Source organism: Caloenas nicobarica, chromosome 25 (genome assembly GCF_036013445.1).
Source record: "Caloenas nicobarica isolate bCalNic1 chromosome 25, bCalNic1.hap1, whole genome shotgun sequence".
Lineage (NCBI taxonomy): Eukaryota > Metazoa > Chordata > Aves > Columbiformes > Columbidae > Caloenas > Caloenas nicobarica.
The window spans coordinates 6,123,312-6,135,731 of NC_088269.1; the positions used below are offsets into that span (position 1 = coordinate 6,123,312).

At 60.0% G+C, this 12,420-nt stretch overlaps 2 protein-coding genes across 3 annotated transcripts; one reads left to right on the forward strand and one right to left on the reverse strand.

The window, feature by feature from the left end:
• Positions 1-618: 618 nt before the first annotated feature.
• Positions 619-9,851, forward strand: PLEKHA2 (pleckstrin homology domain containing A2). Its single transcript, XM_065651570.1, has 11 exons — positions 619-759; positions 1,494-1,550; positions 2,475-2,523; positions 2,697-2,794; positions 4,611-4,757; positions 5,782-5,928; positions 6,102-6,170; positions 6,294-6,364; positions 6,529-6,592; positions 6,918-6,995; positions 7,407-9,851. Exons 1-11 carry the CDS (start codon positions 619-621, stop codon positions 7,734-7,736), a joined length of 1,251 nt encoding a protein of 416 aa, XP_065507642.1. The 3' UTR covers positions 7,737-9,851.
• A 1,051-nt stretch (positions 9,852-10,902) lies between these two features.
• On the reverse strand, positions 10,903-12,149 carry TM2D2 (TM2 domain containing 2). Of its 2 annotated transcripts, XM_065651578.1 has the most exons (4): positions 11,921-12,149; positions 11,758-11,845; positions 11,566-11,681; positions 11,131-11,428 (listed from the first exon to the last, which is right to left on the reverse strand). In XM_065651578.1, exons 1-4 carry the CDS (start codon positions 12,121-12,123, stop codon positions 11,215-11,217), a joined length of 621 nt encoding a protein of 206 aa, XP_065507650.1. In that variant the 5' UTR covers positions 12,124-12,149; the 3' UTR covers positions 11,131-11,214. The 2 variants fall into 2 exon arrangements, with proteins under 2 accessions (XP_065507652.1, XP_065507650.1); XM_065651580.1 differs by lacking the exon at positions 11,566-11,681 and having other exon boundaries at positions 10,903-11,428.
• Between the last annotated feature and the right edge of the window lie 271 nt (positions 12,150-12,420).

Consider the following 12,420-nt stretch of genomic DNA (forward strand, 5'->3'; position numbering starts at 1 on the left):
ACTTGTTTTCTGCCACCTCCACCTTTGCAGCTGCACCACAGCTCTTGCACAACACTTGCCTCTCAGGGCCCCACTCCACTGCAGCTATTCGGCTCAAAAATAGTATTTCCTCCTTTTCTGCATGAGATCTCTCATTTGTGCAGCCTCCACTTCTGGCACCTGTGCGAGTCCCCCCTCTGCTGCCGGACAAGCCGCGGCGGGCTCAGCTCGCATCCCGTGGGTACCCGCTGCCCGCATCCCGGCTGGGGCAGCGCCGGGAGGGTCCGTGCCCGGCAGAGCCGGTGCCGCGGCCTGGCCTGCGGCGATGGGTCATTGTTTTCCCTGCTGACTTGGCATCCTGGCTGCACAGAGTTTCTGCTGGAGTTGCAGATTGTTTTCCATTTCCTGGGAGCGTGCTCGGGCTCTCTCGAGCACGCAGCCCGCTTCGGGATTATTTTTGGTCACGGTTCCCAGGGACCCGGTGTCTCAGGTCAAATCCTTTGTGGCTATTTCGTCCTCTCTCGGTGGGCTGAGCCGTGGCACGGGGCTGCCCCATGCTGCTGAGCAGGAGCAGCTCCCGGGGGGCAGAGCACCCACCTCTGTCCCTCCTCCTCAGGGTGATGCGAGAAGGAGCCCGGCATGCCGTACTTGGACCGACAGAACCGTATCTGCGGGTTCCTGGACATCGAAGAAAATGAGACCTGCGGGAAGTTTCTGCGGCGGTATTTCATCCTGGACACGCAGGCCAACTGCCTCCTGTGGTACATGGACAACCCGCAGGTGAGCTCTGCGCGGGCTGGTCCGGGGGAGCCGCGAGCGGGGCTGGAGCTGCTCCCCGGCTGCCCGGGGGAGGCGTCTCTCGCGGCCCCCAAAGGAGGATGCTGTCTGCTGCATCCCTTGTCTCTCGGGGTCTCCCATGGCCATGACCAACCTCCTCACGATTGCTGTGGTTTCCAGGGCTGCCCCAGCGCAGCTCACGCCCCCGGGAGCCACTGACACGCCGTAGGAGCCCACGGAAGGGCTGTGCCAATGTGCAGTGTTACATCTGCCTTGTGTCTTAGCGTAGAGACAGTGGCAACAAGTCAGAGAAGGGGGTATCCCTTCTGAGCTCTAGGAAGACCCTGTTGGAAACCCCACGGTGCTCGAGTGCTGCGTAGGCTGGGGAGGCACCTGAAGAGCATCTGGCAGCAGATTCTGCTTTGTCCTGTTAAAAGGGGAAGGGGAAGCGCCCGCGGCTCCTGGCCGGGGTTTGCAGCAGCTCCTGCTGGGGCCGTGCAGGTGGAACCGCAGCCCGTCCCGCACCGGTGGGGAGCAGGGCCATGGGGACGGCCAGGGGTGCAGCTCACCGTGGCCAGTCCCAGCTGTGCACGGAGTGCAAGACGAACCAGGTGCACGGGGCGGGAAGCGGCTGCTGCTTTTGCTGCCTGACCCCAGTGACACCGACCGGCAGCCTGGCTCGCTCTGCTGCCTCCTCCCCGTCACTGAACTCCCGTCGCTCATTAAATGTTTTGCAGAACCTGGCTATCGGTGCGGGCGCTGTCGGATCTCTGCAGCTGACCTATATCTCCAAGGTAATGTAGAGTGGGGTGGAGGGAAGTTAATGCTCCCCGTTGTCCCTGTATCCCGGTGCTGCTCCCAGGACAGGCGGTGGCTCGTCCCAGCAGCCGTGCCGGGCTCAGCTCCGTCCTGGAGCCGGATGGAGAATCGGACAGATCTCTCTGTTCCTGCTGAGTCATGACTTATAAATTAAGCACAGATGAAGCAATGCTGGGAGGATGAGCCTTCTCCATTTCGGAAAGAACCTCACTTATAAATTATATATGTTTTAGTCTAAATGAAAGTTGCTGTAGGATGGCATTTAGTCACAAACTGCAGGATTAGGTTATGCCAGCGGCTTTAACTACCAACTGTAAATATGCCAGAAAAATGGAGGTTTGCTTGAGAAAACATATTTAAAGCATTATAGACTGGCTCTGAAGGAGGAAGCCTGTCAGAATAAATACTCCACGAATGCTGTGCTCGGAGCCCCAGGGAGTATTATTCTTATATAAACGATTCCTGCTCTTTAGGGAGAAACCACTGCTATTTTGCCTCAATTTTCTTAATTGCTGACAAGAGCGACTGTGTTAGTCCAGCAGAAACTCGCATTTCCAAGGCCTTTGAAAGCTTTCCGCGCTTCGCTCTGCAGCGCAGCCAGCGCCGGGGGGACAGCGGCAGATGAAAGCCCCGCTCGGCGCTGACCTTCCCCCGGGACCCGCGGCCGCATGCGGCCCCTGTTACAGCGAGCCGGGCCCGTTCCCGGCGCTCGTGCGGCTGCGCGGCTCGTGCCGTGGGGCAGGGACGTGCCAGCGCCCCGGGGCCGTGCGGGGTGGCGGAGCCTGGCGGGGGCGATGGCTCCCGCGGTGACACGCGGTGGGGCTCTGACCGGGAGGTGCACGAGGAAGGGGCGCATGTGCTGTTATGTTTAATTTTTTCTTTAATTGGCTCTGCTGCAGGTTAGCATCGCCACCCCGAAACAGAAGCCGAAAACTCCATTCTGCTTTGGTGAGTGATGGGGACCCCCGGTGAGGCTGTGCTGGGGGGGACACCCCACTACGGGGGGCTGCGACTGGGAGTCAAGAGGCGCTGTCTTGTTGGTTTCTTGATTAATTTGCGTTAATAATGCCAAGCACTGAATGGGGTTCCCTAACTCTTCCTTTTGTTCCCGTTTTTGACAGTTATCAATGCTTTATCTCAGCGCTATTTTCTACAAGCCAGCGACCAGAAGGACCTGCAGGACTGGGTGGAGGCGCTGAACCGGGCCAGTAAGATCACGGTGGGTTCATTCTGCTCGTCACTGGTGTTGGGGTGTCCTGCCGTGATGGGCTCCTCGGTGGATGTCCTGCTGTGGCTTCACCGCGTCCCTTTGCCAGGCGAGAGCTGCGGTGACCCCTCGCAGGGCTCTGGCTTCAGACGAGAGATGTTCCCTCGTCCATGCTCAGGGATTCTCCTGCTCCGGGTTTATTTTGCTCCTGTTTGCTCGTGCTTTGTTGCCCTCCCTGCCCAGCTGCTGTGGGGACGCGTTTGCACCCTGCCTGTGGGCTAGGGTACCCGTAACAGACTCCTCGCTGCATCTGGCTTGTGCTTCAGTAATTTATTTACTCAATTTTTATTCTTCCTGGAATGCCGGGTCTTGTGAGGAGGCGTAGCGAATGCCCTGCGCTGGAGGGCATCACGGGATGGGTTGTGCCTGGATCTGAAGGAGTTTGTCTGCCGTGTCCTCTCGTTCACTGCTGTGTTCATAGAGCCATCAGTTAACGGTCACTGACCCGGTGGCTGGCGGAGCCTGCGCTGCTCGGCTGCCGGCGGGGATGCGGGAGGATGCTGCGCGCATCTCGTGCAGCGCCGGCCGCACGCTGGGTTTGGGGCTGGGTTGCACAGCATTGTACTAGGTCATGTGCTGGTGCATGTTGTTCCTGGTTCGTAAACTAAATATAAGGAAAAATCATGGCAAACGGTCTAGGATTGGGTCCTATCAAACAACCTTTTTTCTTTTATTTTTTTATTTGTTTGTCTGGTTTGTGGGGTTTTTTTGTTTAAAATCACTGGAATGTTGTGTTATTCCTGCGGGAAACTCATCTACAAGACCAGACCTGGCTTGTATTTTCTTGTTGTAGCTGCAAACTGACTGCATGGGCTCTGGCTTGTACCTTCTCCTTTATGGGTTCAGGTGATATTTGCCACAAAGAAACTCCTCCAAAATTGAGTACGAGTTTTACCCAGAGCCTGCCAACACCTGTCTAGGTGTCCCGTGGGTCGTTACCTCGGGGTAATTGCCCGCAGGCAGCCGGGGGTGCAGAGCTCTGCTGCAGCTCTGGCAGGCGTGAGGGGGGAGCTGGTGCATCTTGTTTCTGTGCCGGGGTTTCCTCCGGCTGCTCCGTGTTGTGTGGGTGGAGGCACAGGCGGGCGCGGGGAGACGTTCGGGCTTGCATCAGGGTTTTACCGTGGCCTCTGAGCATTCTGCCACGGGAGCATCACGCCGAGCACCCTCCTGGGCGCTGCACGTCGGGAGCGCGGGTGCCGCTCCCCGCGCGGGGCAGGAAGGATGGGGCAGCGGTTTGGGTGTTGCTCCCAGGGCAGAGATCCAGGTTCGGCTTCCGCTTCTCACCGAGGCTTCTCCTCTGCTCTTGGCACATCGGTTCCTGTGTTTCCTCACCCCGCGTGAGGCTGCGGGCAGGGGTTTGTGGTCCTGGTGTGACCGTGACAAGGGACCCTGCGCGGTTCTGCAGCAGGAGGCTGGGGCTGGAGCCTCGTTAGGCAAATGAAAGCTGCTCATTAAGCCTCGCTGTAAGTAGAGCGGGGACAATTACAGGAGCGAGTGTCCCACAAAGGTGCTGGGCTGCAGAGGCAAGTCACAGATGCATGGGAGGTGATGCTTAATTATTCACCAGCTCTCGTCTCCCATCGCAGCACCTCCTGCAAACCGCCTGCGCGGGGCCCACACCCTCCGTAACTGGGGTGGCTTGTTCGTTTGGTGTTTTTTAAAGGGACACGGCTGCGTTTACACTGGGAGGACAGATGGTGCCCAGTTCAGGTGTAGGGTTGCCTGGCCAGGTCATGCCTCTGCTCCTCATCCCATCTTTCTCCCGTAGGTGCCGAAGGGCGGCAGCGTCTCCCCGGCCACCGAGATCGTGAAGCCGCCCGTGGTGCCCCAGGCCCAGGAGAGGAAGCCCCAAGTGGCCTATAAAACCGAGATCATCGGGGGGGTGGTTGTCCACACGCCCATCTCCATCAACCAGGTGAGCTGGCAGGATCCGCGCACCGCCCCGGACACTGGGCTGAACCCCCTGCGACACCAGCACCCGCATGGGGCTCGCTGTCCCCGGCGTTTAAGAGCAGCTCCTCGTGGGGATGAACAGCAGAGGTGGCAGCGCGGGCAGGACGCTGGTTAACCGCGCCGGCAGGCGCCCCGGCTGCCATGGTGATGCTCAAACCTCAGCCGAGCCGGAGGAGGGGGTTGGAGGGACGAGGAAGGAGATAAGTGCAGATGTTTCACCTCCGCCACCCTCTGCACTGCCGGGGGAAGGGAGGGTGCTGCAGGGGAGAGCGGTGCTGCTGGCAGCGGGGGGTCCAGCCCTCGGGATGGGCGCTGGGTGCCCCCCATGCAGCGGGTGCTGGTCTTGGGGCCAGGGGAAGCCTGTTTTTTCTACCTGAACTCCGAACATCACAGTTTCTTTTGGGAGAATTTGGCTGTGAAAATGTGGAGTGGAGACTTCGTGGCTTTCCTGAGCAGTTTATTCCCGTGGTATACTGCCTGCTCTGGTTGGGAAGCATCCCTGCTCTCTGACTTGGGATTGTCTGGCTCCAGCTTCCAGCTGGCAGGTTCTGTTCTGCCAGATGAAAGAGCTCCTCGTACCTTGTGTTTCCCCCCAAGAAGGTCTGCGGGGCAGTTGAGTCACCTCTCGTTGTTTGATGAACCAGTCAGATGAGGTTCTTTAACTCCCCTGCTGCAAGGGACTTTTCTTCAGCCCTCAAATTGCTTTTCTGTAGCTTTTGCAATTTCTTAACATTGTTTTTAACATGTGGGCACCAAAAGGGTGCATAGTGCTAAGGCAGCAGTCTGAAAAGCTGCATGCAATGAGATAAAATCAGTTCTCGACTCTGGTTCGTTCCCCTGCTCGTGTCCGGGCGCTGCAGTTGGCCCTTGGCACACAGCGCTGCGCTCGGGGCTTGCTTCAGCTCGCTTTCCGTCCTGCCTTCTCGCAGGGAATTCCCCTTCCCGCTCTCTGCCAGCCCCCGGTAACCCTCTGCTCTCCGTTGCAGAATGGGGGGGACGGCGGGGAGGGCAGCGACGTGGCCGCCCACCCGCTGCTGCGGCGCTCGCAGAGCTACATCCCCACCTCGGCCGCCAAGCCGCCCGCCGGGCCCCCCGTCCTCAAGAGCGGCTACTGCGTGAAGCAGGGGAACGTGGTGAGTGCCGGGGCGTCCCCCGTGCCCTGCGGTCCGGCCGGCGGGTGGCCCCGGGCTGCTGCTGCCCCAGGGGTCAGGGATGCTCTGGGGATGTGCCGGGGATGCTCTGGATGCGGGACCGTGGGGAGAGCAGCGGAGCTCAGCATCGAGCAGTTCCCTCCTCTCTCTTCCAGAGAAAGAGCTGGAAGCGCCGGTTCTTTGTTCTGGATGAGTTTTCCATCAGTTACTACAAGTGTGAGCAGGTGAGCAGCCCCTGCCGCCCCTCCAGCTCCTACCTGGAGCTGCTGTCGTCCCATGCAAGGCAGGGGCTCCGCGGGAGTCCTGGGGACCAGCCCGGCCCATCGCTGTCTCCTCTCGTTCTGCAGGACAAGGAGCCCCTGCGTTCGATTCTCCTGAAGGACGTCTGCAAGACCCACGAGTGCCTGGTCAAGTCGGGGTAACGCTGGCATCCGTGTTTCTCCACCGGGTTGTGCCGGGGCTGGAGCAGCTCATGGGAAGCTCCGGCTGCTGGGGGAAGCACTTAGAGATGAGGGTAAATATGGAATTTTTCCATCCGTGATGACTTGTGGGTAGTGACTGTCTATTTCTTGCTGTTTCTAGTGACCTCCTGATGCGGGACAACCTCTTTGAAATCATAACGAGCTCCAGAACCTTCTACATCCAGGTGAGGCAGCGGGGGCCGGTTCAGTTTGCTGGACAGTGAGTTCGGCTCTGGCAGCTCCTGCAAACAGCTGCTGGGCATGGGGCACGGGCAGCGAGGGAGAACTGCGGGCAGTTTCACTTCTCCTGGGCTTATTTATAACAGCGGCTCTATGCGTGAGCAGGAAAAAGCAGAGAGAAAAGCACAGGGCGATCCGGCGAGGGGAGGCAGCGGTGGGGGATGCTGTGCACGGTGCTCCTGGCTCCTGCCGCACCCCCGGGCGCTGCGAGCCCCCCAGAAACCGCCAGCGGGGCCGGCAGGGCCGGGTCTGACGCCCGTGTGTTCGCAGGCGGACAGCCCCGAGGACATGCACAGCTGGATCCGAGCGGTCACGGCGGCCGTCCAGGCCCTGAGGACCCGCCCCAGGGTAGGTCACGTCCTTTCTGCTTCGTATCTAGTGTCGAATGAAGAGCACGCCAATGTACAAGATATTTATCTAGTGGATTGTGTGAGCGCTCGGTTAGCCCGTTTCCAGGACGCCATCCCTGCCCTCTCTGGGTTGGTTTGCCAGTCACTGGACAAGTCTCCTTGAAAAAGATGGAAAAGCGAGACTCAGCCATTGAACTGGAGGCGTGTGAGCCGTGCTCTGCTCCTAGGCACGGGCGAGAGCCTGGCTGGTGGCAAAGGGCCGTTTAATTCAGACCTGCATTTTGCTGAGATTTTTGTTCCGTTCTGCAGAGCCTGTGAAGGGCCGGATCCTGGTCCTCAGAGCTTTGCAAACCGCTCACAGCATTGCACACACCAAAACCCAGTGCTCACTCTGCGTCTGTCCTTGCAGGAGATGTCCTTCATGAGATCCAGCTCCCTGGCCAGGGCCGGGGGCTCGGCGGCCCCCTCCCCGCCCCGGCAGCCGGAGGAGAGGCGAGCGCTGAGCAGAGCCCCCTCCACCTCCTCCTGGCAGCCCTGGACGCCGGTGCCGAAGCAGCCGGTGCCAGAGGAGCTGGCGGCACCGCTGAGGGACTCGGTGTTCCTGCCGGCCTTCCCGGAGCACGATGCCGGCACCGCGCCGGGCAAGCGCCTGCGGCACAAGTCGGAGCCGCAGCATCTCAAGGAGAAGCCGTTCGCCTTCGACCTGGACGATGAAAGCATCCGGACCTCTGATGTCTGAGCGGGCGCCGAGCCGCTCCCCGGCTCCGCGTGCGCTGCCGGGGTCCCCGCGGGGCACGGGGCTGTTTGGGGACGGCCGGTCCCCTCGTGTCTGCCCGGCGCCTCAGGCCAAGCTCACCCGGTTGTCCCGGCAGGGGTGAGGTGCCCCCTCCCTGCAGCGCTGCTCCATCTTCCCTGCGGTACAGGATGGGGCTGGACCCGCGTCCTGGTGCTGGCTCTGCCGGGAGCGGGTCCCTGACCCGGCTCTGTGGCGGGGGCAGCCTGGGGGGCTCCGTGTTTCGGGAGGTGCCCCGGACAGGGTGGCCTGTGGGCACCCGCACTGCCATTGCCGCATCATTTCCCCCCAAAAAGCAGGAGGAGGTCTCAGAGGTGTGAAGGGGAGCGTGGCCTTTCTTGTCCTTGGAAAACCATTTTTCTGCCTTTTCCTGCTGCTCAGCCTTCCCCAGGCAGCCCGGGAGACACCGACGTGCGCTGCCTGCACGAGGGACACGCCACAACTTCCCGTTTTGGTGACTTTTTCCCTGGGAGACCAGCTCTTTACGCTGCCTGACTAGTGATGTATTAACAAATCCGTTGGCTTTTAATTATGTTTTGTTTCATACCTGTGGCCACTGCTGATCTCGGCACTGGCAGGCTCCCTGCTCTGCGCCTCCGCGCGGCTCCTCGGCTCTTTCTGAGCGCGATGCCAGGCGGGCAGCCAGGCTGACGGTGGCTCCCAGGGACGGGAGGACCCTCAGGGATGGTGTCGGTTTTGCCCTGTGTCCATCTGGGCACCAGAAATCCATGCTTGGGTGCTGAAATACTTTTAGCAAAAAGTAACAAAAGCTGAGCGTGTAAATGAAACTGGGAAGACTTGTCCAGCCGACTTGCCTGCTGCCTGCCTCGAAATGAGGATGAGCAGAAAAGCAGCAAAATCAGCTCAACACATGCCCCAGGAGCAAAAAGTCCAGTTTGTCCCTGCCTTTTCCAGCTCTCCAGCTGTCGGACAGCTGTGCTCAGCCTAGCTCAGGCCCAGCCTGGGATCGAGCGGAGCTTTATCAGTTGAGTTCTGCACACTGATTAGCCTGACTTACCTTAACAAGGTTAAAATTGCGTCTTCCTGCATTGATGCCCTCCTGCGTCAGAGAGGCTGCTCCTCCAGCTGCCTCCCAAACCGGGGGTAAGAGCAGCTCAAAGGGGGTTGTGCGGAGATGCTGGAGAACACTGAAACTATGAAAATGGGTAGGAATCAATGCAAACGGTACAGGGCAAGTGTTAATATTTGTTATTTAATTGTAGATCATGCTGTTCTTTTTTTCTTCTCCTTTTTGCTTTATTTGCACTAGTGTTTTAAGTCCTTTTTTTTTTAGGCTGACGCTGTTTGGCTCCTAACATGATGTTTCAGAAATGATTTAATAGTTTGGTAAGCCTATCAATCACAGAGTCACAGCGTTTGGTGACGGCGCTCTGACCTATTTTCTGGGAAATATCAGATGCAGAGGGATGATGCTTACTTTGTGCGAGGCTTCAGAACCGTGGAGTACCAAGGTTTTTTGTTGCTTGATAATTGCAAAGTTTCCTCGGGCCTGGGATGGTAAAGCAGAAGCTTGTTGCACAATTAGGTTTAATTATCCAGGAGGAGAAAACTACCAGTGGCTCCAGCACTGTTGCAACATTCCCGTTTCTCGTTCTCACCCTCCCACCGAGGGCTGAGCCGCATGTTCCGCGTGGAGCCCCAGACCCACCTGGGACACGGGTGCTGCTGCGGGGAGGAGTTTCTCTCCCATCCCGAAGGACCAGGGGGATGCAGCCAGACCCCGATGGAGCTTTGCAGTGATTTTTAAAGCAAACTGCTGTCCCCTCATCCCCGTGTCCCCCTGCAGCTGCTCCCTTTGGAAACTGCAGCGTGTGCCGAGTTTCCCCACGTTCCTGGGGATACAGGCAGATCTGAGGGATCTTGTGCAGAAGGAGTGGTGTGAGAGATGGGTTTGCTCTTTTCTATGGAACTCCCCAGCGGTTTCAGCCGTTCCTGCGAGTGCTGGCTGTGGATTTCAAGTGCTCTTAGGGCTGGGGTGCCGGTTACCCCCTGCCACTCCCCGCTTGTAAATGTGGCTGTGGGACATGGAACCTCTGCTTTCCTGGGGTTTTTAAATAAAGAAGGAAATCCCAGTTGCTTTTCCAGGCTGTGGGTTTGCGCTGTGTTTTGGTTAACAATTGCCGAGGGTGGCGTGGGGGGACAGGCTGCAGCAGCGGGGGGACCGCGGGGCACAGCGGTGGTGGCAGGGATGTCACAACCAGCTGCACTGCTCTGAACGGGGCAGGAGGACACCCATGGGGCTGATACCCTGCATGTTCCTTCACACAGCCCGTGACAGCCCTATGCACGGAGGAGTTGGCTCCTGCTGCGGGCTGGCAGCTGCTGGGCTGGGGACACGGGCAGACTGGGCTTCGCATGTGGGATTATTATTATTTTTCTTCTTTCTGCCTCACTGCATAGTTTTCCTTGCCCTATGGGCTTTTCAGCCCTGTTGTTCCACTAGTCTGAAGAATGTGGTAGTTTTGTGAGGAAGCCTCCCACTGCCTGGAGACCTAGTCAGCTGCCAAAGTCAGATTACGTGTGACCTAAATGAGATATAAACCCCATTCCCGGGAGAGGAGGAGTTGTTGCAATAAACCACAAACCAGAACTGGAATAGGCAGAATTCCTGGCCGGATTGAACCCCGTTGCAGCTCCAGTGGAGGCAGAAGTTAACACAGGCAGAAATTTACCAAATGCAAACAGCTGGAAGGTCCTTGGTTTGCAGAACTGTATGTGAGCAGACAATGTCAATCTGCTGTATTTTACGTCAAATGTGACCGAACTTTTGCATATCTGGATTTTGTGTCTCATTCTGGCTGTGACTTACTGCAGCTTCCTTTTCCCATTTTTATTCAGCTCGGTAAGTTTTCAGGCTGCATCTGGTGGGGCTTCCTCTTTTGGGTGCGTGGTCGCTTGAAGCTCCCCCCATTTCGGTACCATGTGCGCCCTGTGCCGTGGGCTGGGGCCGGAGGGGTGACCGGCGCACGGATGGGAATTGACCGTCGGCATCTCTGAGCCCTCCCCAGTCTCGGTAACGCTTAAAGGGTTGCAAAATCTAGTGACGCAAAACCACACGCTGGTAGCCTGCATCTCTGTGTGTACTCTGCTAATACTGAAAGTAACTGGAATCAGCTCCTTCTAGACTTTATTAAGATTTGTTTGAGCACCTGTGTTTGCAAGGTCTGATTTCTTAACCTGTTACTGCCTGGAGGGGAATCCAGGTTATTTTAAACAAGCAAAATATACACTGAACGATTTTGTGTCCAAGATTTGTACAGAGGAATCAACAAGAATAATTGTTCTGCGCATTAAGCTTTGTAAATCCATGTTTGCGCGAGGCGGAGTCCGTCCTGATGCCGCGGGACAGGAGCCTGTCCCAGCCCCGCAGAAACGCTCCCGCTGCGGTCGGGTCGCCCCGTCCTCAGTACACGGTGCACCAGTTGCTGCCGTCGCTGGGCATCAGCCCGCCGGTGATGAGCAGGATCAGATCCACAAACCACCAGATCCCCAGCCCTCCCAGGGTCAGCAGCTTCCCCACGGCCGTGCCGGTGTGGCCCAGGCAGAACCGATCCACGCCGAAGCAGCCCAGGAAGAAGGAGTAGAGCAGAGTGGTGATAAAATAATGTCCCGTGTACCTGCAAGGGAAGCGGCCGCGGCTGCGTCAGGCGGGGCTGCGGCGGGGGAGCCGCCCCCCAGCCCCGGGAGCCCTCCCGGCCGGCCGGGCTCCCTCCCGCGGGGCCGGGGGCGGTGCGGGGAGGGCAGCGGGGCCTACTTGACGCAGGGCCGGCTGCCCCGCAGGAAGCTCCGCGGCTCGGCGCACTCGATGCCGTCCAGCGCCCGGCACTGCACCCGCGTGTGCTCCACCTCGCCGTAGGCCTGGCCGCCGAACTGCGGGCGGGACGGCGGCTCAGCCGCGGGCGGGGGGCGCGGGGCCGCCGCAGGGCCCGGCCCGCCCGCCCCTCACCTTCACGCAGCCGTGGCCCAGCTCCTGCTGCGCCGTGGCGTTCCCGCCGTGGTCCACCGGCTCCTCGCACTCCACGAACTCCTCGGGGCTGCGGGAAGGGCCGGAGCGGTGAGGAGGGGGCGAGGCGGCCGCTGCCCCCGCCCCGGCCCGGCCCGGCGCTCACAGGAACGTGCAGAGGACGAGCGGCGCCCGCGGGTCGGTGTAGGCCCAGGAGGCGGCGGGCGGCCCCGGGCCGGGCCCCTCGGGCTCGGAGCCGTTGCGGGCCCCGCGGGAGGCGCCGTGCAGCAGCAGCAGGTTGCCCAGCAGCAGCGCCAGCTGCCCGCACAGCAGCGCGTAGCCCAGCGGCCAGCCGCGCCGCGGCGCCATGGCGGCGCCCGCTGCTAGGAGACGCCGCGACCCCGCCGCGCCGCCGGCAGCCAATGGGGGCGCGCCGTCTCAGCCCGGGAGGCGGGGAGTAGCCGCCCGGAGCCAATCAGAGAGAAGGCGGAAGGAGCTGCCCGGGGGCGGGGCCGTGAGGGGGAGAGGCGGGGCTGTGGAGAGGCGCGGCGGAAGTGCGTGCCAGCCGAGGCGGTGATTGGCTGCCAGGGAGGCCTGCCGGCCTATGGGCGAGGAAAGAGGGCGGGACCCCGGCCCCGGTTCTCGGCACGGCGGGCGGGCAGCGGC

Excerpts from the sequence above, each read along its gene's own strand:
- PLEKHA2 (XM_065651570.1), top strand. The coding sequence starts at position 619 with ATGCCGTACTTGGACCGACAGAACCGTATCTGCGGGTTCCTGGACATC. Across the intron at positions 2,795-4,610 it reads ACCGGGCCAGTAAGATCACG|GTGCCGAAGGGCGGCAGCGT; the intron begins GTGGGTTCATTC and ends TTTCTCCCGTAG. Across the intron at positions 5,929-6,101 it reads GCGTGAAGCAGGGGAACGTG|AGAAAGAGCTGGAAGCGCCG; the intron begins GTGAGTGCCGGG and ends TCTCTCTTCCAG.
- TM2D2 (XM_065651578.1), bottom strand. The coding sequence starts at position 12,123 with ATGGCGCCGCGGCGCGGCTGGCCGCTGGGCTACGCGCTGCTGTGCGGG. Across the intron at positions 11,682-11,757 it reads TGGGCCACGGCTGCGTGAAG|TTCGGCGGCCAGGCCTACGG; the intron begins GTGAGGGGCGGG and ends TCCCGCCCGCAG. Across the intron at positions 11,429-11,565 it reads GGCAGCCGGCCCTGCGTCAA|GTACACGGGACATTATTTTA; the intron begins GTAGGCCCCGCT and ends CTTCCCTTGCAG.